General features: G+C 37.5%; 1 protein-coding gene across 2 annotated transcripts; it reads right to left on the minus strand.

The window, feature by feature from the left end:
* Positions 1–1,342: 1,342 nt before the first annotated feature.
* Positions 1,343–13,024, minus strand: nup50 (nucleoporin 50). Of its 2 annotated transcripts, none has more exons than XM_066723656.1 (9): positions 12,863–13,024; positions 11,868–11,931; positions 10,981–11,056; positions 10,164–10,247; positions 8,296–8,485; positions 5,707–6,363; positions 4,186–4,276; positions 3,426–3,544; positions 1,343–3,015 (listed from the first exon to the last, which is right to left on the minus strand). In XM_066723656.1, the coding sequence occupies exons 3-9, from the start codon at positions 11,047–11,049 to the stop codon at positions 2,816–2,818; spliced, it is 1,410 nt and encodes a 469-aa protein (XP_066579753.1). In that variant the 5' UTR covers positions 11,050–11,056; positions 11,868–11,931; positions 12,863–13,024; the 3' UTR covers positions 1,343–2,815. The 2 variants fall into 2 exon arrangements, with proteins under 2 accessions (XP_066579753.1, XP_066579752.1); XM_066723655.1 differs by having other exon boundaries at positions 10,981–11,059; positions 12,863–13,023.
* Between the last annotated feature and the right edge of the window lie 11,794 nt (positions 13,025–24,818).

Consider the following 24,818-nt stretch of genomic DNA (forward strand, 5'->3'; position numbering starts at 1 on the left):
TAATTATGCATGAACAGACATTAATTTAGACAAGCAGCCATTTCATTAATTTCAAATGACTAAAAAACACCATAAACAAAACACGGGCCGCAACAACTGCCGCTGCAGACGCTTGAAAGTTGGTTCTTCGCGATCGGGATCTGAGCAGGTATTTCACATGACAACTGGTGGAAGTGGAGCATGGAGAGCAGGGGAAAGAGGACAGGTGAGGCTGAATCCAGTGTATGATGCTGCAGAAACACCAGTCATGGAGAGCTGCTGGTGAAAATGGTGGGCAATATGTTTTATCATTTAATCTTTGAAATTATTTGCATTAAATTAAAATCATTATGCAAAATGCACTCATGAATGGGCTTCAGTGTTTACCTGCAGCAGGGCATATGGGTCTCTTCAATAAGGGACTGCCTCAAATAAGTAAATCAGTTCACTGAAGTTGTGAACAGCTCAGTTGGAATATTAATCAGAGACACTGTGGCCTCAAGGCCCGTCAGGAGGCAGCGCTTTGATTGGCTTGTGATGGACAACAGCTCCCTCTGCTGCCAGCCTTGAATCAGCTTCTGTTTTTGTCCCCATCTTTTCTGCCTGTGCACATAAGGAGCTGTGATGGTAAAGGTTTGGGGAGACTAAAGGGGAATATTAAACCAGACCAGGCCATGAATCTAAGCCACTGGTCCAAGGAAATAATAAGCAGTGAAATAAAGGATAATATATAGTTAAAATAGCTCAACTACATAACCAGACAAAATGTTAAACTGTTCAAAAGGTCTCCATATATTTTGTAAACTAAATTGTTACTGAAAAAACAGTTTCCAGGTTTAAGTTTGTGCTACAGTAGTGTCCCCTTGTGGAGTTATGGCATATTGTTTTTTTTTTTTTTTTACTTTTTTGTGTATACAAACTAGATTGAACTTCACTTTTGCAGAACTTGCTTACCCAAGTGATACTCACTCAGATTGCACAACTTCCTCTGTACTCTGCACTTGAGCCACACTTACAGCTGTACTGTTCCCATTGCTTTTGTCCGTATACATTGAAAGGCCGAGCAGGAGGCTGCAGCCTGCAGTGTGACATTACGTGAAGCTTTGAATAAATGCAAACTATTGATTCCAGCCCATGAGGAGTTTGGAACAGAATTAGCTTTGAAGAAAATTAGAAACAGGATTTAGGAAAAAAAAGTTTATCATACAAAACATTAGGTTCACAAGTCAAATGCAGATCCAATGGATTAAGAATGAAGCTGAAATGATTTAATATCTTAAGACCCACGCCTGTTAAAACAGCAAAGCATGTAAATGTCCCCCCTGTATAACTTTAATCCCAGAAACAGAAAGCAACACCAAAAGAAAGTGTAACATGGTTTATTCACCAACCACTTCTTGAACAGCGATTACAAATGTATTGGGCACCTTTGTAGAAATAAAGTGAGCCACTTATACAAAGGCAATACAAAGGTCACTTTGAAAAGAACTAAATCAATGAGATCTATTTCAAACACTGATTGCCATAAGAAATCCAATGGACAGAACAGCTGAATGTTACAGTGTGGACTTTCAACTGCTATAAACCTCGAGAATATTAAGACAATTTGCAGAACACAGAAATACCGTATTTCCTAGTAACTCCATTAAGAATGCAGAATTACTCTGGGTAACTTTACATCAAAATATGTAGACAGCTGGACAAAATTCCTTTAGCTATGTTATTGTATCTGTAATAAATACTTTTAAATGTACTCCTTTAAATACACTGAACATTTTATTCCTTTATCCTTTAAAAATTCAAGTTTTGCAAAAAAAAAAAAAAAAAGTCAAACCCTAATAACAGATACTGATATCATATAAATGATTACTACAAACTCTTGACACTAATTCGAAGTGTAATTGTACTACAATTCAATTTAAGGAAGAGATTGCTTACTTCAGAGAAAGTAATTTAAATTGCTAAGTTACACAAGACCTAAAATTCAAGGCAAAGTGTCTACATGGTGTCTAAATTTATTTACAGGTGAAATTTCACTTGATGACATTAATTGAAAAGGTCACCACGGATGAGAATGAGACAAAACTTGCCTTAGGTGTCATGAGTCAGTGTACTTTCATACTGTCGCAAGTATAAAACACTTAGCTGTACAGTAGCGTATTAAGCAATGACTTTCATTGTTCTGGTTTTTTTTTTCCTGGTACAACTGTCAAAAAAGAAAAGTACCGCAGCCGTGATGAATTTAAACATTTCATAGAAATCAGCTCCACAGAACCAAACATCTGGTATCTCTCCATTTCTACCTCAATTCAGTGATAGCAGCAAAAAAATTCTCACTGGAATGTTGAATCCTAATCCAGGTCTGTCCTGATCTTTTTTTAAATCGATTGATTCATTAAACCAGTTGTATATCAGCAGTCATCCCTTTAATGAAGAATACATGACTTTCAAAGATGAGGAACATTTGAGGCCATCGAGACGAGTTTGGTCTGAACAAGACCGTCGAATACCCCAGATTCACGGCAGAAGAAACGGGGATTTAAGATGTTCACAGTATGATAAACAAATTTCATTTCAACCTCTAGAATTTGCATGCAAAAAAAAAAAAAGGGGAGCATCTTTAAGTCAATAACCTTTGTGAATCAATTACATCAAATGTGAAGACATGTTTAAACATCCGAGACTTCACAAAACAGCGACGCAAACAGTGCTCCACCACTGCAGATTAAATTGCTTTTCACACAAATCGACAATCTAAAATTAGACAATTATGGAAAATTGGAAGAAGGAGGGAAAAAAAAGCAGCGTTATCAAATTTCTCTGTGCTTCTAAATAGTTACGCCTTCTTCTCCATGAGGATTTTGTGCAGTTCATCGGCATCTTCTGCACTTTTTACTCTGATTAATAAGGGGACGGGAGCGCTTGGGTTTTTCTCATCCACTGCGGGGTTGGGGACGCAAACCACCATAACATTGTTCTTTCCCATTCTTGTGCATGGCATTGAAGACTGCACCAGAATATTCAGCAGGATGTTTCCTAGAGGAATGAGAGCAGACATCAGACGGGGACCTGGTGTAACCTTTTATCCATGGCTGCTTGAATCAGTTGGAGACTAAGATATGCATATAAAGACTGGTATTAGTCTGCTCTGATAGTTGTAACCTACATCTCAGAGGAGCTCAGAAAATGTGGAAAGAACCCATGGAAATAAAATCAGGACCTTTTATAGGAGTAGTCTCCATTTTCCTGCTGGATTCCTCTTGCCACAGAGCTTCCCCATAACTAAACCTCTAGCAAAACAAGAGCCAAACTTGGCCGCAATACAAATCTGCGGTGAATAGTGCACCGTATGCAAAAACCCTGAACATGTTGTTGTTTGGTTTAGCTATAATTAAATGGATAATAAAGTAACAGAGGACATCACTGGGTACTCTGTTTCAGCTTACCTAGGTTGGTATCCGCTCTCACTAGCAGTTGCGTCTTGTTGTCTGCAACAAGTTTCAAATGCAATGTCCCAACTCCTTTTTCTTTAAATTCATTGTCCTTTTTGTAGAAGAGTTTACACCTAACAAAGAAAACAACGCATTTCTTTATAAACAAAATCCCTGTTGATTTCAAATGAATTCTATTAAATATTAAAAATTAATTATGCTCATTCTCTCTTCACTGTAGTAAATACAGCAATCATGTAATACAACCCTGCATGTAATTCAGTAATTGGATTTGTACCTGTATGCTCTGAGATTTCAAATTTAATTTGGATTGCATTTTTAAATGTAATAAATATTCCCATGAACTGCTGAGGCAGCTCGTGAAATCAGTGCATGACAAGTCCTTGTTGGAATATAATTAATACACACATACACAAGTAAAGACTTTTGAAGAGGAACAGATTCTAAATATCAAAGTGAGGGTGTACAACCACCCAAATTAACAATCATTAAATTACCCTCCTGAAAGAGTGAAGATGTTGATCTATGCAATCCTAGGTGACTATATTGTTAGGCTTGTACTACCCCACCAACCTGGTCATCAATCTTCAGAAGCACTATATAAATTAGCTTTCCTAAAAGGGCTTGATTTCAGCAGTAAATGGCACCCAAAGTACTAGTGCTTTTACAATGTAATTCAGTAAACTTCAATTACACATTCTAGGTAACAAACTTAAGACCAATAAAGCCACAGCTGATAAAAGATAAAACCCACTTTTTTGAATAAAACGCATCATCCTCCTTGACTTCGTTAATAACAGGCTTTGGGGGCTCCTCAGATTCCTCCCCCTCTCCAACCTTTTCATCTGTGGGGGATTTAATTAAAATGTAAATTTAGAAACACAGGATGGGGGTATTTATTGGGAAAATCATTATATAGACTTGTTAATTGTAGGAATAAATAAAATGACGTTTTGGGATCAGATAAGGATGTATTTTTGCCAGTGTAGTTACATCAGCCTCAGATACAAGATAATATTGCGCAAAAAATTGTGCATTTTTAAATCCAAATTAAGTATTCGCATGTTATACTTCAGAACAGTCTGACAGATTATAGAACTTCATTGGAAAATGAGTACATTTTACTTATCGTACAACTTGGAACTTGGAATACATTATCTGATAGCTCTTCCTTTTTAATGAAACATTGTGAATTATTAACTGCTGTGATCATAATTGATGATCCTTCACTAAATCTTAGTTCTCAAGATGGCATATTTTAAGAAAAAAACTACAAAATACACCATTGAACTCTTTAAATGAAACTGATGAATAATTTCTGATACATAATACTACTGGAGCCACAGATATCCACACAGGTATTTGATAAGTAAACTGGTGTGTAGAGTGGGATTTGCTTAAAATACTATTCTAACACAAATATTACGGTTATCCTGATTTTCTAATAATTCCAACTGAACTTGTGCGTAGTACAGGCATTAAGGCAATACATATCCGAATCAATACTGGACGATATAAAGAGAAGTTACTCTAGAATGTTTCCCATTTTCTGAAGATAGTAAGTTTAAAAAGGTGAAAACGTAAAAGCAACACATTTTGAAAATACAGGTTTTATTAATTATACTATAATTAAATCTGATTTAGCACATTTTGTAACTTTTGTTTTTGGACAAAAACTACAGGATATTTTCCACAGGATTCATCCCCAGGTCTAAGAATTCAAGTTTTCATTAAATTCTAAAAGAAAATCTAAGAGCAAAACAAATCATACCACAGATACAGGTTAACACATAATCTGCAAGATGTAATTCACATTCAAGCTAGTATCCAAATTAGTTCTACAAGAAGTGGAAAGTAACAGTTTTGCAAGTCATGCTGTTGCAACCAAACTGACCACAGACACCATTCCTTAATGACCAAGTGGAAAGTTCAGCAATGAAAACCAAAAAGCTACTCAGGTCTAGCAGGTTCTGCATCAATCTGCAATGCAAAATATAGACAAGTAATACAACTTGGAATCTACCTTTCCCTTAAACCTATCGCTGCCACTTAGACAAGGTTAAAAAATAACACTGAACATTACTGTCATCCTAGACAAGGATCAAACAGACTACATGTTCTGTGTTTAAACTGCATCTTTGCAACACAAAAATGAAATAACTAAACACACACATACATTTCATCATTCTATAGAATGTTACCATAAAAGCTTAAGGTTAATATATATATATATATATAATTCAAAATAAAATGTGTATATAAAAAAAAATAATACCTTTTGCTTTATCTTCACTGCCACCCTCTGCTTTAGACCCACCGAAAGAGAAAGTTGTGGCTGGAGTCGTTCCTTGGCTCCCGAACAAAGAGCTGGAGCCCTGGCTGGAAAACGAGAAGCTGGGTGTGCTGCCGGTTGGTAGAGAGACCAGCACGGCGCTGTCCACCTTCTTCCCAAAATTGAAAGTGGCGCCGCTGGTGGGGGCACTGGGGGCGGGTGCGCCGCTGCTCTCCAGGGCACCGCCGTCGCTCTTGTCTTTGCTGAAGGAGAACAATGCTGCTGTGCTCGTCTGCGGGGGGGCGCTGGGATTGCCGGGTGCAGCGGCTGGCTGCGTGTTTGCCTGCCTGCCGCTTGCCTCGCTCTCAGAGCCGCTGTCAGAGCTGCCCCCGTATTTCTGCTCTATGGTGGCCAAGTGCTTCTCGTAATCCTTGAAGATGGGATTGAGGTCGCACAGAGGGTTGTCGTTGACATGCTTGGTGATCCAGTCGCGCACGGAGCAGTTGAGAGCGGTGAGCTGTCTGTTGTACTCCCGGCTGCTGTGGCTGCTGCTCTGAGAGGAGCTGGGGGCAGAGCTGGACTGAGTCACACCGTTAGATTGTCTACTGACATCACTGCTCTGTTGCTGGGAGGGGGCAGGACCATTGAATGTTAATGAGCCTATTTCAAAGACAAAAAAAAAAAAAAATCCTTGTAATTCCACTATTTGATGGGATAACAATATAAAATGTTACCACTGAAAACCAAACATTTAATTATCCAACAACACTAGGACGGAACCTAATCATAAATCTTGCATTACAGTTTTTTAAATTATACATACATCCACAAAACGAGCCCCGAGGAATCACAAAACCTGGTTCCCAAGACAGCGGCTCATCTGCCTAACTGTAAGTAATACAGTTAAAATGATTAAGCCAGCAGTCTTCCCATCTCTCAGGAATGTGTTATTCCACTTCCAGCCCAAATGCACAGCCGTTTCTCATAGAGCTAGAAGGCAAGGAATGCAAATGAATCCAGCAGAGCACAGACTCAAAGTCAGGCACACAATCTCTCTCATAAGTCATGCTGCTTGCTCTATTGAGGTAGTGCTGCAGCTCAAACACTGCTCTCCACCAAAATACACTGACTGAGGCCTTAATTATCTGAAAGCAAAAACCTGGATTTAAATAACTTCCACACATTTGAATCTTTGACTCTGTTGCAGCATTCATTTCAAAATAAAATTTGAAATCCTAAAATTTAAAACATTTCCGGAGGCTTAAAGGATATTAAAAAGATTGAATAAATTGTTTTTTATTGACCGAGACAAGAATCTGACATTTTTCAAATACATCTATCGTTCAAATGTGTCACTTAAAATGAAAAATACTGACTTTAACAAACATCTGAACATGATATTTACATCACACATAATTAAACACCATGATTTACAATCAAACCACCAGAAAAAAACAAAAGCCACTGCCAAACAATAAAATCACTGGGAATTAAGAGATCTTGTCAGAAACTGCCATTGGATTTATGTACCTAGTGAACTCTCTAAATGTAATTAACTCTATGCCATCTATTACTCACAGAAAACGAATGTGTGCTCCTAAAAGTAGACTGCATACACATTCCCCATAAAATCAAAAGCAGGCTCTCTTGGCAGTGGCCCAAATCTTAGGATATACTAAACTCAAGACTGAGTTGAGAATGAAGAGCAATGCAAGCTAGCTCTTACAGAATGCAATGGCTCAGAGCCAGCAAAACAATTTCCTTAGATACCAAAGTGCAAAACAAGAACGTGTATGCATTAAATCTGTAATGCTTCACATTCAGGGTCTGGATAGAACTAATTATTGAAATGGGAGGAGTTAGGCAGCAATATCCAATACTAAGTTTATGCAATACAATGTTGACTTGTCAAGACATCAAGGGAGATCAACTTAAATTAGATTAAGCCAATCTCAAACATGAAGAGCACGGAGATAAATACACTGCAGGCTCTGAATAAACAGCAAACTCGCAATATCACCACATGCAATGGCTACTGAAGATCAAACAGATGCAACACTAGAATTTTTTTTATCCTATATGGTTAATACCCAGCATTTTGAGTTTATTTTAAAAAATGTATAGTGATGTTGAGATTATATATATATATATATATATATATATATATATATATATATATATATATGTTTAAGTGCATTAAGTAAAAATGTCATTGTTAGTGTGTACAACATTTCTTATGACCAAGGTGGAGGCTTGTGGAGATGTAAGATATGCAAATAGATTGCAGGGTTTCCTGCAGCGGCCCACCTGGCCAAAAATCGGTGCCCCTTTGCCAAACACGTGTGAACAGTGATAAAAAAAAAAAAAAAAAAAAGAACTAAAACAAAAAAACAAGCGCACATGCTCCACCCCCCACTGTCATTCAACACTCCCCTACCCGTGCGCTACGGCTACGGGTACCCGTGCGCTACGGCTACGGGTACCCCCACCCCCAGTCAACAATTCCATTTCAAATTACACGCAAGTCAAAACTACACAGAGCATTTGTGGTTTGAAAGGACAGCATGAAATTAGATGGAACAAGTATCTTACCCGTTTTGGTCTGAGTGTCAGAGGTGCCAAACCCAGAAAATGTGCTGGTTGAGGTGCTGCTTCCATTGGTCAGGACAGACAGGGGCTTGAACCCAGAGCCATTCCCAAAGCCTGAGAAGCCTCCTCCCCCTCCTGCAGACCCACTCAGGCTGAATCCTTTAAAACCCTTGAACGTTCCGCCGCTTTCTACCTGAAACCAGTCGGAAGGCAAGTCAATTATATTTTAAAATGGCACCTCAGGTCATAGCCAGCATTTCCCCATGTTACAATTATTGCATTTATTTTTTAAATTGCCATTCTGGAGCCATTTTAAAACATTAAGCTGTTCAATTACAACATTGTGATGCATCTATACATTATTCAAGTTTTTCCCAACCAGTGCGTCGTGCAGGGTTTATGTTAGCCGGCAAATGCCAGCTTTTCGCAGGTAACATGGCAGATGAAAATATCAATGGCCAAAATGTCCGGTGGGAAATATTCCAAAAAAATTAAATTATGAATAGAATATTAAATAGCCTAATATTGTGTGACCTATAAGATATGTTGCCAAGACACCAGCGAGCCTCTGCTCGCTGTTACAGTAAAACATTACTGAGTGTTTGGTCATGTGACTGAATCTATCCCGACTGGGCAAAGCTGGGAAAGACTGCCAGCACAATTCCTGTGTCCAGTGTGCCTGCAGAGCGTGGATTCTTGCTCCAGAAGAGGATAAACAAAGCCCCGAGAAGAGCCGCCTCACTGAGGAAAAGGTGACAAGGTTGATGAGAATTGCAAGTTGTGCCAAGGAGTTGGATGGATTCAACTGTACACAAGCAGCGGAGCACTTCTATTCAATGAAGTCGCGCCGCAAATAAACGGGAATTTGACAAGCGCGGAATTTGGAGCGACCAGCCCATTTAATTTTTTAGACCTAATTGCTTCTTCATTTAGCTTATTTTCAAGTTATTTAATTTGACAGGCTTGGTATGCAAAGAGATGTACATTTAATGTAGGCTAATGTCTTTATTTAATTAACAACAGCAAGGCTATTTTATTTATTTTATTGTTGTAGCCTATATGCTCAGTTCGCAAACTTTGTGAAGAGTTCAATTTACCGACTAATTTAAATAAAATACATTTGTTGGATCATAGCGTTTGTGTTTTATTGCTGTTTAAATGTAGGCTGTTAATATGGCTATTTAAAACATATGTCCGGTAGTTGTTCTATATGGACGGAATTCTGGAATATTAATGGCCATATAGGCTGTCAAAAAAAAAGGCACCAGAGTTTATGCTAGACGTGTCATACTGCTGTGCGTTGGGATTTTTGAAAAGTCACACACGAGACGCACAAAGATAAACTCCCTTAAAAGATTTTAAGTAAGTATGCCTTACTGTATTACCTTGACCACTGAAATCATCCCTTCATTTAGAAATACAAATTTAACCTAACATGTCAATAATAATCAGAACTTTGGATTTTCTATATTTTTACATCAACAATTATTCATATTCATGTACATTTCAGTTCACAGTAGCCCAAGCAACACCATGCTATCCCACCATCCCTTTGGCACTTCCTACAGCAGGTGAAGAACAATGGCCAGCTTTGCAAAAGGATAGGGACCAGGGGGTGGCAAAACCAAATAAAGTATTGGACCTAAATCCCTGCAGTGCGTCTTCAGTGTAAACAGAACATAAGATTCTTTGGGTCCTTGCTTTACATTGGACATGAAGTTCTCAGTGTTAACAGGTAGCCAGAGTAGGCACTTGCACCATTTATAAAAGACACAGCCAACACCTTCGAGGCCTTGTACATCAAGCCATAAGCTTGTTGGATTCATGAACTGTTAATGCTTAATTAGATATTGCACAATCTGCTTAATTACCTCAGCTCCAGCATTTCTACGCTTTGCCTTCTTGATAGCCCTGTTTTTGATGACATCTTGACTGGCAATGGAGAATGTTCCAGCCTAAAAACACAAAGTCACAGGTATCTAATTTACATTTACTTATTCAATTAGAATTAGAATGTTAAATGTATCAGCATGTTGGTTGAAATGTAAGTAAATCACTATCATGCAATTATAATTTTTCATTTTATGCATGTCATTGCTACAAATGTGACAGCAACCCAAGCTATGTAACCGTTTCATTGTAATTTTAACCAAATAAATGCAAATCTCCCTACTTCATTAGTGCATCCCCGCCTGTTTTCATGACAAACTCTGTATAAACGTACAACATGCATGACTGTGATATACCAAGGGTTCCAAAGACTTCTGGTTTCAAGAATATAGGGCAGAAAACAGTGCTTGTTTGACAACTTCCAACAATCTGTTATCTTGTTCGATATTTCAGGTTTGTATTCTGAAAGAATTATGTTGGTAATTTTATCCATCTTCCTCTATTGCAAACATTGCTTTCAGTGTAGTGTGTACACATACAAACACACACAATGGATGGGAGAAAAGAAGTGCAGAAAACTATTTAGTGACATGGGAATAAGGACCTTAAATTGAGCATTGTTTTGGCTGTGATGTGCCAATTGGAATCCTGTTCTAATTTGTCTTTTGATGCCTAGAAAGGATAGCAGACAAGTCCCCACATACACCCAAAACAGTAATACCCAGCAGTAGTCCCCTAAGAGATGACATCATCTTATAATACGTATGTACACATTTAGACTACACAGCCCAGGCCTACCTCTTCTCCTTCTTCCTCCTGATCCCAGTTACGGTCATTCAGCTCCTTATCAGCAATTCGCTTTGCCATTTTAACACTTCTTTGTAATAAGAAAAACAAAATACATGTCATTTCCTTTTTAATGCATATTTACACATATAACAGCCTCTCTCTAATATAGATGCCTTCCCTTTTCTGTTTTTATCAACTGATTATAGACAGAAATGGGAAGATGTACTGAGACATCAGTTAGGTACGCCTACAATCAGACTACAGAGCACTTACATTGATATACAGATCAGGTTGACAGAGAGGCTAGTACCCGAATGCAGTAGACCACACAAAACAAAATTACACAATGTAAAAAGTAGATAATCAAAGGATTGCGCATTTTTCTAACTATTCTACACTAAGTACATCAAGTATTTCCTGGAAAGGAACCCAGCTGCTAGGCCTAGGTCCACTCTTTGTCCATCTATTGCCAAATTGAGAATTGCTGAACTACACTAAGATTGTCTGGAACGCAAAACACCATAAATCAGAATGATTGTGGAATACTGAATCTGAACTGATTTCAAAATCATAACCTCTCATCCGCTTGTTAATCATGAATACACTTCTGCAAAATCAGGCCTTTGTAGACCTTAGATATAAGCAGGAAATATCCTAGTCCCTGAAATGCATCAGGCTTCTGCAACACCGCAAGTTGTCTGCATCAGTAGTTTAGTAATCCCAGTTAGCATTTTAAAGCGGTAAAGAATACTGAACTAAATCACACAAAGGCCAATAAAGAGCCCTAATACATTAATTTGTATGATTAAAATGCTAATCTTATGTAAGTTGTCATTCAAAAGTTAGATTTTTGACCACAAATTAAGATCAAGAAGTTATAATAAACTAGAACTTACCAATAGTTTGTTAGTGAAGATAATTAAGGGGTGCTTTCCTCAATGCTGCTCTTTGAAACTGTTCCTGAAAATAAAAAGTAACAAATTAAATAGGTTTTGTAGACTGATGGATTAATTGTACACACCCAACACAAACAGAAGACCACTACTGAGTAATACAGCCATGTCCCATTACCACCGACATTAGGACAGGATTGTGAAAATGTAATCAATCACTGAACTTTAAGTGCTAGCCTACTTCCCATGTGTATCCTTTACAATTTTTGGTAAAATATTTAAAATACACATGAAACAGTTCAAGATTTAAGTCTCTATATTCATATACGTACATGCACACAGTTAGAACACCTCAATACAAGTATTACTTTTTAACGATTGAAACTGACGCCATGCCATTTTGTAGGTGCACGTTATTGTGTGATCACGGCTGGACGTGGTGTTTTTAAATCAGTCTACTACAATCATAAAATGGATCTGAATGAATAAGCAACAGGAATAATAACAGATAAATAAGCAACAGGAAGCTGAAGTCTCGCCATTTACACGGGGCGCTGGGAAATGATTGCTCAAAACGGGCATGTTGGGATCCGGGCAGGTAACATTATAATCACATCTGCACGTCACTGGATTAAATCCCGACCACAGAAGTAAAAGAAAACACGAATAATAGGCCTCAAACATTTTAAAATGAAGTTTATTTTCATGAATAAACTGAACCGACGCTTGGCTACTGTTGGCACTGCTCAACTATTTCTAAATCTACCGTGGCCATAGACAAACTACACTAACCTGGGACATGCGCACGAAGGCGAACCGGATTAACGAATCAAAGTGGTCAGTTAGTATCAAAAATTATATTAACCGTGTCGGAAACAATGCATTATATCCACTGTGGTTGAAAAAGCCACATGACTTCAGATTTCGCCGGTGTCAAGGCGCCTGCACTTTCGACACCGAGCAGCGCGGACGTTATATGTACGATACAACCGCCTTACCTGTCCCTGTCGACTCCACGGGTCACTGATGGTCGCCTCGAGTAATGTGTCTTTTAAATATGACCGCACTTTTACCGCTCGCTTTATCTTTTCACCTGTATATATTTCTCAGTCGCCCCTTTTCAAGCCGCCATTTTATAAAACGGAATAACCGCGCGCCTCGCCGCTGCACTGCGCATGTCTGACAGAAGCCGCCACCGCAAGGGTCCACGGGATGTGTAGTTTTCGCGCCGATGGCTGTTGAGTGTGCCAGATACTTTAATAAAATACTTTATATCATTAATAAATACACATATCATTAAGAATTACATCGGTTCTTATGATCTGCGGATGGAAGAACTCGCATGTAAGTGTGCCTTGTAATATATTTTACTGTTTTATATCTAAACAAAATACATACGAAGCTTAGGTTTGTTTTTGAAGTAAAAACAAACAAACAAAAAGGCCATCAGGCTCTATATTTACATGTTTAGGATTTCTTAAAAGGCCACACAAATCTTCAGTAATTAACCCTTCTTCAAAAACAAATTAAAAACAATATAATAACCAAAAGGATACAATTGTTGGATTACCTCTTAAAATGTATACATTCTTAATCAAAATGGTTGTATTCAGTTAATTTAGTTACAATTGTTAGTTAGCAAACAGTTTTTAATCCATATATTTTAGGCTGCACTATTTGACTCTTTCTCCTTTTTGTTCTTATATGTATTCATTCTTCTGAATCCAAAATCCCGAATCTGCTATGCGTGTAACATTATAACATTATGAAGTTATGTAACTTCCCATTGCCTCCCTCTACCGAGGTTCCCATCATTATTCAGCTCCAAGCATATAAACATTGGCAAAATACATCCATGATTTAGCAGTGAGTAGCACACTGGATAATTCCTTGACTTGAATTATTTTCATGGTTTACCTGAGATATATACAGCGGCTGAGAAGTAAGCACCCCTTTGTAAGTTTTCACATTTGGGCGTATTATAAACTGAATTTTTGATGCATTTAAATTGGACCCCCTCCCCCACTTTTGTTTGACATGCCTTTTCAAAGTGTTGAGTAGGTTAAGATAATTTTTATCGTGAAAACAAAGTTAATGAAAAAATAAATGAAATGTCTAGGTTAGCGAAGTATTCACAGCAAACTCAGTGTTTACTTGTTAGATAACCACCTTTGGCAGCAGTTGTATCTGGATTGTGTAATATTTGCCCATGTTTCTCTGTCAAATTGGATGGGGATCATTGGTGGACAGCAGTCTGCAATCTTGTCACACTTTCAATCAGATAATAGTTCAATTTTTGTTTTATTGGACCACAAAATCTTTTTGCAAATTTCAATCTGGATTTGACATGGGCTTTTTTCAGAAATGGCTATTGTTGACAAATGGACATTTTCTCCCATCTTAGCCATGGAAAGCTGTAGGTCATTCAGAGTTATCATTGGCTTCTTGGTGGCTACTCTGACCAATGCCCTTCCTAACTGGCTCCTGAGTTTGGGAGGATGGCCTGCTGTTAGCAGATTCTGGGTGGTGCCATATACCGTCCACTTCTTAATGATTGACTTGACTGTGGTCCAAGGGATATTCAGTGCCTTCGAAATATTTGTCCTCTCCCCTAATTTGTGCATTTCCACAATTTTATCCTGGAGTCATCATGGTATATGCTTCATGGTAGTATCATTGTTTTGAGTGCATTACCAACTGTGGGACCTTACAGAGACGGGTGTATTTAACACAGACTCAATTCAACTTGAATTCTGATGGCAATTTGTAACACCTGAGCTTGTTAATTTGTTTTTTCAAATCAATGGGGAAAAAGCTAATTTAAATGTATCACAATAGTATCTAATAAGAAAATGTCTCCGGGGCGGTGAATACGTCCTAAAGCCATTTATCTATAGATAGATAGATATACTGTTACTCCCTGGTTTTCTTTCATACAGTCCTCTGTGCAGTTCTTATCTGCTGGTGGCAAAGGGCACAGCAGCTTGGTCTCTGCCTCAGCTGATGTCCATTTGTATGCTAAAGCAGTGTAATAAGAAAGACAGCTGACAGCTGGAATGAAGGTGAAATGCAGCCTGAGAAGGCCAGCCTGTGGAGATCACGGGATGCTGGCAGAATTCCAGCAGGTTCTTCTGTGTGGACCTGCTGTCCAAGTAGTAGGTGCCGGAAACAGGCATGATTATTAGCTGTGCACCTGGCTACAGCAGAGGACGTCTGGTTTCCTGACATGGCCCATCTTCATAACCTGTGAGGCAGCTAAGTAATGTAGCGCAGTGAGTGGAAGCCCATATGCCTTCTGTGCGGCAAAGATTAAAGCCCCAATAAGGCACTGAAGCTAGTCTGAATGTGGACCAGTGCAGCTCAAAATGGAAATGCAATCCAAACAGTGTCCTTGCATTAGGAGCAGATAGTGTCGGAATGTGAAGAGCTCACTATTTCATGGTGGATGTGCCTGAGTGTTCTTGGTGGACGAGCAGGAGGTTGTGTCACGGCAGTCTGCTTCAGGGAAGTGTTATGGCATGGGCAGGGGATGCAGGGCTGGGACGATCAGTGTAGAAAAATAGGTCAGAACAGAGAGCACTGCAAAGGCAGAGGGTCAGGCTGCTTCCACTGGCATGATGAGTGGCACCAGGGAAAGGGTGTAAAAGATGGCAGGGAGCATTAGTGCTGAGAATCTCATAGCCCCTGGGTATCCCTCACAAATAAAAAGCACAGTAGCTGGAGGTTTGTACATGAACTGTGAAGAGCTGAAGGCCTAGGGGGCTGGGGAATGATGTATTGCTGGTTTATTGCTGTGAAGGCTCATCTGAGCACCAAATAAGTGTGCACCTTATTTTAGTATACTCTCCACACGGCTGTTTAATGACACTTAGAAGCGTGTTTTAGAATTCCAAGCCATTTGAAAAGAATTAAACGTATCATTTTTTTAAAGTTGTGTTTTTGAATTGTCTTCCCTTCTCTGCACCGCATCTGTCTTTCTATCCTGTGGCTCCTATTATTTAATACTCCACTTAAGTATCGACTGTCAAGTATCGAAATTAATTTCACCTTGGGGAAAAGCTGTCAGTAATCTGCAATCACTTTCCTTTGTCTCTTTTAACGCTAGGCCAGCACTCTAATATGTGAGCCAAACTCTGACAGAACAAGTTTGGGTTTTTATACTGTGGGAAATCGCTAATGTCGCCATGTGTTTGTGTAAGGAACAGTGATATGTCATGGATGATACAGAAAGACAGTCCCTGGGCATCTTAGATGATTGAACTCACTGTTTTCTGGAGCCGAATGCTTGGAAAAGAATCATGTTAATTTCCTCTGGCAGTATGTGCCAATCACAAACATGATGCAAGAAAGCAAATGTGTGTCCTTTAACCTGATTTTGTAGGCATCTAATAGAGAAGAGACACTTCGACTGTCAATCAAAAGGACAACAGAGTGCACGTGGCCGGGCATGCTGTAGAATTCAGTTTATTAATTGTCTGTTATCATGCAACAAGACTTTTTGCCACTGATTAAACCACATGCGAGAGGGAAAGAGGCACGATTTAACTACACGCTGCACAACATATTGCTTTATCATGGTGGGAGATATAGAATTGCTTTAGCCGGAAGCTTGTCTTTATGGTGCACATGTGGTTGTGATGAGCATGGTGATCATAGTTTAAATCAAAGCCTGTCAGATAGCTGTACAGTGCATGCCTGGAGAGCAGCAGGAGGCCGGTGGCCATGTGGAGACAGAGACGGAGTTAGGCAGGGATCCTCATCATCCACACACATTGATCCCCTAGCTGTGTCTGCCGCAGGCTTTGACACATTCATTCGACACTGCTGAAATTAGAAATGGGCCTGTATTTATTTTGCCCTCTCCCTTGCTTTTTGCAGCATTATACTAACACTGTCTGTGTTTGAAAGCGACATTTGTGTCCCCCCTAATACCCTAAAGGCTTTCTGGAGAAATCACTATCTAACCTGACAAAAATATGACCACTGAATGATCGTATTTTTCCACGATGCGCAGTTTATATAAGTTTGCTCTGCTTTTGTGCCTCAATAACAAGTCACCACCCCTGAATAAGACTGCAGTAACTGAAGTATGCTAAATGAACTGAACAAAATGGGAAATAAATGTAATTTCCTTAACTTGGGAAGCCTAATTAAGTTAAATCACCATCAACCAGCACAGATATACACTGTTAGCCAAATAGCACCCCATTCATCTTAATTTAAACTGCATACAAACCATATATCAATTTTACTGAAGAAAATATATGTATCCAATCCTGATGCAATATAACACCGTGCCCACCCTCCCCAGAAATCATTGTGAAAGTCATCTGTACCACTGAGAGCATCTACACAGAGCTGTAAGCCGCTATCGGTATTTGAAAGAGAATTCATGACTTGCATTAAGTCAACATGTTAAATATGTAATGTAATGCCTATTAGCTGGCAGCTCTGTTAAAGGTGCAGTAGGGCTAAATAAATGTACAAATCCTTGTAGAGATTATGCCTTGATGTGCAGGGTCAGTCATTAAGCTGATATAAAATCGTATAAGGATTTTATAATATGAACCCACCAGTATGTATTCTGTTGGTATGGTTTTGTTAGTGAACTGGTTTTTCCACCATTGATATAGTAGACACACAACACAGGTATTCAACTGAAGATTTTTTAATTTAATTGGGCAATACAAATGTATATTTCAATGATATCAATGTTTGATTCCATGAACAAGAATATTACACAGTGACTATTTTGTAAATCATGCAAAAGTAAAAGCTTTCTCAGCCTTATTTTAAACTGGGCACTCAGGGAGACTAGAACCCCATTTGGTGTACATACACATAAATATACAGAGGTAAAAACATAGGGGAATACAAATGTCTCAACATGGTCCATCTGTTTATTTTGTGTTTTTTATTTTACTGTCAATCTGTCTGTCACTCTCTCATAATGACATGAATCTAGCCAATGCCTTCTAGTGGCCAAGCAAGGTATTACAAATCTAATATAGTATTAATTAAGATTTTATTTAGACTTTCAGGGATTCAAACCTGGTCCTTTCCTTAATGTGTGTCAAAATCTGTCGGTGGGCCTTATCAAGGAGTAAACAGTGAGACAGATAGAACAATAAAAAAACAAGCCTATGCATTATTAACAACACAGAACATACTTTGCTTCTTTGGATGTCTAATGTACCCAGTACTTAATAAAACAAGCACTTTGTCAGTTTAAAAAAAAAAAAAAAAAAAAAAAAAAAAAAAAAAAAATATATATATATATATATATATATATATATATATATATATATATATATATATATATATATATATATATACACCAGTGTGATTTAGTAAAAAGCAGTGTATACCTATCATTTAACTTTATTTAATATAAAAATGGATGTGTGATGTAGAAACCATGACAGACTGTACAGGCCATGCCCTTGGTGGTAATGAGGCATGAGATTTCCTAAATCACATACAGTGTAGTCGTGGTTAATAATCTTATTAATCTATCATCTACTAAGTGTATTCACTGTAATTAATATTAACAATAACACTCCTAATATTACTACTTCTACTCATAATACACATATTCCAGAGGAAAACTGGCTCAGCTCTGTGGTTGAGCAGGCATCGAGGTTGAAGTTAATTTGCTTTTAATTCTTCACTATCAGACCCCACTTTTCCTTGGTCTCCCTGTCACATGCAGATTTCATACACCCAGCCTCATCAGCATATCTTACTTAACAATTGGTGAGGGATCCAGCATTTCCCAGTTTCCCAAGTGTAAGTTGTATTTAATTCTGTATTGCTTTTGAATGCTTATAAAGTTCAAGCCATGTTTCAAATTATATTTCTGGTTGACCTTCCAGCATAGGAGTCGGTATCGGTGATGAAAACCTTCTGTTTAAATCTGAATATATCTTGGCATTTGGAGCTTTTATTGAAAATGACAGTGTGTATAGTTTTAAATTCAAAACAGTTTTGAATTATGTTGCCTTGCCTTATGTTTTCATAAAGGTCTTCCGCATTATGTTTTCTCTTCAGCATGTTACAGGAAGACACGGAAAGACCAGAGAAAAAGAAGGTAGGATTTTGTTGTAGTTGGAAATCTTGTTCCTCCATCGCTACACTAAATATTTCAGAACTCATTTTTTTGACTAAATATTTCAAGACCCTTGGAAGCCATCTGATACTGAACAGCCTCAAGACATTTTGTGAAGCATGTGCTTTTATTTGTTGAAGAGTTCACCTTCACACAAATACCCTTAAGCAATACGAGTTTTACTTCTGGAAAAAAGGAAAATGGCAACAAGAGTAAATGTAGTGCCTACTTTTTAATTAACTTTCTATTCAAAGACAGTGTCTATGGTTTACATTGAAGTGTTTCATAATACTGGTACTGCTGTCAAGTGTAATCAAATTAAAATGAAATTAACCTGAATTAATCATTCATTTATATTCAACCCTAAAACTAACAGTAATTGATATTGAGTAAGCAGTCGTGACAAAGTGTCTTGTCATTGTAAATGCTCTAATGTTCAGGGTAACCAAGGCAATGGCTGCCGTCATTTGAACTTACTGTAAAACCAACCCGTAACACACCAGGTGATATTTATTAACAATATTGGCTACTGATTTATCTAGCAAACACACTAAACAGTGTTTATTTGTTAGGGATTAACAACCAAAAATGAGATCATACATTTATAGAATATAAAACAATACATTGTTAAGAAGGAAAACGATATATTTCTAGATCTTGCATACCTACAATCAGGTTGCAAGCATATAACATTTAATTATATATATTGCATGTATGTTAATATGCAGTGTATATAATGAATTTAAATTCCTAAAATTACATCTATTTATTTGTAATACTTCCCCCTGTATAGTATTTTATTCTTTGTTTTCTGCTGAATGCCAGCAGAATATTTTCATGTTGTATCCAGAGAAATTCACATCGAATTAAAATAGCTTAAATTATGATAATAAAGTATCTGTGCAACAAGAGTCCAGTGAGAAGAAAAAATAGTATTCGTTACCCCAGCTTACTCTTGGGGTTCAACACAGTGGAAAGAACCAGATAGAATAATGGAAAATAAATTGGAAGAGAAATTTGCTCAGCATATAGGAGGCCTTTCTTCAACAAACTAAAAATACTAAATCAAATAGTGGATGTATGGAACAAAGCTATACCCCATACTATGCAGACATATTTGAAATGATTTTTAAGGAACACCTCTCATAACCTTTCATTAGTCTCTGTGACAGAAACCTTACCCAATGAAGCTGTTTCACACCTGAAGCCAGTCAGCATTGATAATACAGAATGCTTTTCCCCTTTGAATCTTTTACGCCACTAGAGACACAAAAGGGTGACAGCAGACTAATGCAAGACAATAAGGTTCAAGGCATTTTGGGGGACTTTGTTGCAGGACATCTCTGGAATTAAGTAAAGAGGCATAGCTGGTCGAGCATGGAGTTGGAAAGGACATAGAATGCTAAACAAAGTGTGGAAAAAAGAAAGAAAATGAAATTATTACAGGGCTAAAATACCCTCAGATGTATCATAACACAAGCTGATATAAAGGAGTGCATTGGGGAGTCAATCTTCCATTTGAACTACAAATGACTGATATGTATCTACCTGTACAACTGCATTAATGTATGTATCATTAGAGAGCCTATTGACTTTTTCTATATCTACCTATCAAAGACATCACAGGACAAAAAGGATCAATCCTGTGTGAGAGTTAATTTATATTAGGTAGTTTCTCCACGTTTTCTTGTGGTCCCTTGTGTGTGCACTCACATCTCCAGTATCATTTTGACACACACCAAAACCACTTCCCAACCAGGACTCTGTTGGACTGTGGTGAATTCATAGTTGTGCCTGCCCTGTATTTCTCAGACATATCCATTGGCATCAGAGTCCAGTAGTTGATGGATGGACAGCTGATTGCACTGAAATGGCTTCAGACTCACCCCCAAACTGTGCTGAAACCATATTTCCTCAATCTTTATTTTGAATAATATATGCACATTGAGGGATTCAATCCTAAATATGCAAAAATGCCACTTCTCTTTATTCAGAGATGCTTTTACTTGGCTTCAGTATTAGTTGTAACTGTCAAAACGACCTGGCACAATGACACATCACATACACATGTGCAATATGTAAACATGGTGCACTTTCTATTTAGGACCAGGAACCATAAAGACCTGGATTCTCCAAGTGGAGCACAGCCTCCTGGTAAAATATAATGCACTAGATGTGTCACCTTTAAGTAAATTATTAATAAGACATTAAGTATAATAGGGGTAATAACATTTATCATTTTGTGGTTTGGTCGGCACTGTTCAAGTGTATTATATCTCTAGTGGGGCTCAGCTGTTTCCCAGCATGTAACTAAATTCTCTGGGTTTAGCTGGTGTATTTAGCTGGTGTTTTTCTGTTGTAGTTTTTTTTTTATTATTAATATTTTAAGCTCTGACATGCTTCCAAAAAAGGGTCACAATTCCTTCCTACACCCTACATCTACCTATGTGTATTTCTTTAATCTTACTATTTATGTATTATATACACAACTGTAGAGAGAGAGGGAGAGATTGACTTATTATCCTAATGCAAAAATACTCAGGAATGTCTAATTTTGTATGTTTAATTAACAATAGGTTAGATAAGACTACATTTAAATGTTCAACTTTGAGTAGTTACAATTGTTCTGACCTTGAGAGACTTAAGTTAACTCATAGTGATATTAAAGTAGGATTGACCATACTTGTATTTATAGACTCAATAGCATTTTGCATAAGTTTTGGACTTTCAAGGTCATATTGACCTAAAAATCAACAGCAGCAGTTTCTCATAAATAGTCATCTCATAGTGCACATACACACTGCATTGTGATTGGCTTACTAACCAAGCATATCAAATGGTATGCCCTCTGTGGTGAGACTATTCGCCAATGCACAGAGGAATGAGTTAATGTGCGCTTTACAGCTGTATGGTCTGATGCCAGATTTAAAGTGCACACTAGGCTTACAAATAATTGTATTTTGCATATCCAAATGTTTTGTGTTGTTGTTTAGTTTTTTTTTTCATACTGAGCCTTGACACCGAAAAAAAACTGCACCCTGTCAGTCCATTATGTAAATATCAGTTACGGTAATTAAATTGCTCCACTTTACCCCTTCACTGTTGATTAACAGCATACCTGCTAGGCAGACTGTGCCGTTCTGCTGCTCTTTGGCAGGTACAGCCCAAAGCATGAACAGCTTAGCGATGGAAAATGAATTGATCAATACTGCCAGGATCTCTCTTCAGCAACACATCCTGTTCTGCTTAGATACCCTTTCGTGTCAATCTAAACTTCAGTCAGATTAGAAACTAAAAACCTAAGTTTTCAGCTGCATAATGGCTCAGTATTCTCTGTGCTAATGCCTCAGATTGTATTTGTTTATCTCTTTGATGCCAGTGTATCAAAGTGAACACTGTGCCATGCTGCACTGTACTGTGTGAACTTGTAAGGTTATCCATTCAATTAATAACCTGTTTCACCTTCTCAGCCTTAAGGAATGATATTACTTTTAACCTATTTGCCATAAACTGAATGCGCAATACAGTTTCCTTCATCTTTAAAATCATCTTTGTTACTTGACCTACGTGGGCTTGTTTTTCGGACCTGGCTAATAATATATTTGAATATAGTATGGCAATTTGGATAACTTTCCTTTTCTTTCTGTATTCTCCTGTTGGATCTGAGAAAAATATTTGTTTAATAATTGTTAGGTAAAATAATGTTACAATAAGGATTTCCTTTAATATGGTCAGATATATTCACATTCAGTACTGTTTTGAATCAAGTGGGCGTGAAGTGTTTTTACATCAAGCAAAATAAAAATAAGACATAAATAAAGGAAATGTATGTACTATATATATATATATATAGTACCATTAATTAGTAAATGGCCTCTACAAAATTGAATAATGTTGCATAGTAAGTTTACTCTGCACTTACATAATATAAAAGTGTCTCAATATTTATGAGAAGGCAGATTTGATTGTGACCTGAGTCCTAGTAAATCATTCCTTGCCTTAACCTTTTTAGTCATAACTAGTTACTTGCTAACTCATAATTAAGCACAGAATCAGAGTGCTTAAAAGATTATGCTAAATGTTAAGCATTGCCTGTGGCGTTTCCTCCCGTTTTATATGGATGATAATTACTGTAACAACATTGCCTTAGTGACAGATCTGCCTCTATTTCAGGAAAGTGTGTTATTCACTGCTTCTTGAGAAAGCTGCTCTGTAGAGAGTGCAAATCAACTGTTACATTTTATGCAAGCAATCCATACTTCTCTACAGACTGTATAATAATTACCCTTTCTAACCTCTCATGTGTAAATCAGGTAATGTTATTTTCAGGATCTGCTGAAAGGCGGAAAAGGCAAATAGGTCATGAATAATTCTGTTAAATCTTTAGTTTTCAGTTCACAGTCCTAAAAGACAGAAAAGCTATCTTCTTCAAGAGCCTGATGCAAATGTCTCTACCCAAGAGAAGCCCCTAAGTGAAGACCATAGCTAGTTAAATAGGGTAAATGCTAAATCTGTGTTGTTCTTTTAAATGGTATGCACGTATATTTAAGTTATTATTAACTGAATTCCTACATTTACAGGTTTTATTACCATCTATTTATTGCACACACAACAGACTAGGGGGAGGGGGAGACTGATCTTTTTTAATTGAGAAATACTTGTGTACTTGTGTGAGCCATTCAATCATCAGATCTGGTAAAGAAATCTCTTAACTGCATCAGTGGCAGCAAACCATAAATATCTTAAGTATTTCTGAAAGTATGTTCTGTGTTCAGAAAGGTGAAGTACCATAATACTGGCTACAGCCGGGCACAGTGCCAATAGGCAGCAGGAAAGAACTCTGTGTGTCTTATAATCCTGCAAAGACATCCTGTACCATTCACTAAGGTGTATATGTAGAAAGGTGCTGTTGAATTGTGTTAATGGCCAACTGTGACTATGAGGATACCACTAAATTAATATAACTGGAGACCTATGGTAATGTGCACCTAGATCGAAAATAAATACATAAACGGCCTGAAAGGACTAGAAATTGAGCACCATGCCTCATTTACCTCCTTCCTGTATGGCTGTTTTTCTTGTTGTTAATAACATTATTTTTACAGTAAAGAACACTCTGTTCCCAAGGTTAAAACATGTTTCACACTGAGATTCTGAGCATAAAGCAAAAAATTGTATCAAAATGAAAGACCATGTACCAGGATTCAAAAGCACATATAATTATTCACATATTGCTACAGCTGGTTAAATAGCATACCTGTAATTCCTCTTTCGATATATACATCACATTCATATTTGTTTCTTTACACCATAGTTTGAAGTATGTCTCTTTCCATTTTCAAAATGCTTTTGGAAATTAACTGCGTTCTGGGTGAGGGTTGTGTGCATCTTTCTTTGATCCCTTTAGTCAGATAGATTTAACCAGTCATGCTTGCATAATTACATCAACTTAGAGGTGATAAACACTTAGCTTGTACTTTGGCCAAGCTAAAAATTAATTTAAAAAACCGTTTGGTTGATTATATCTTTATAAGTATAAATATATTGAAAGTGAAATAGAGAATTACATGTTTTAAGGGTGAATAGGTTAATGTATCATACATAACTTGCTCCCTTTCCCATAGTTCTTGACTGTGACCTAACATCTTGACAGCACTTAGCTTTTACTTTCCAGGATGTATGACCTCCCTTATTGAACTTACCTGTGTAAATTGGAAGTTGTAAAATGTACTATACTTTGAATTGCTTTGTATAATGTAAATTTGAATTTGTAATGTTTGATGCCTTGTACTTAACTGTATTATTGCACTTTGTATTGCACATATGTTGTAAGTCGCCCTGCATAA

Source organism: Amia ocellicauda, chromosome 15, assembly GCF_036373705.1.
Source record: "Amia ocellicauda isolate fAmiCal2 chromosome 15, fAmiCal2.hap1, whole genome shotgun sequence".
NCBI classification, from domain to species: Eukaryota; Metazoa; Chordata; class Actinopteri; order Amiiformes; family Amiidae; genus Amia; species Amia ocellicauda.

What these genes read in the sequence shown, in the direction of transcription:
- nup50 (XM_066723656.1), bottom strand. Translation starts at nt 11,049, where the DNA reads ATGGCAAAGCGAATTGCTGATAAGGAGCTGAATGACCGTAACTGGGAT. An exon ending in AGGAGGAAGAAGGAGAAGAG is followed by an intron (nt 10,248 to 10,980) that starts GTAGGCCTGGGC and finishes TTGTGTTTTTAG; the next exon opens with GCTGGAACATTCTCCATTGC. An exon ending in GTAGAAATGCTGGAGCTGAG is followed by an intron (nt 8,486 to 10,163) that starts GTAATTAAGCAG and finishes GACTGGTTTCAG; the next exon opens with GTAGAAAGCGGCGGAACGTT.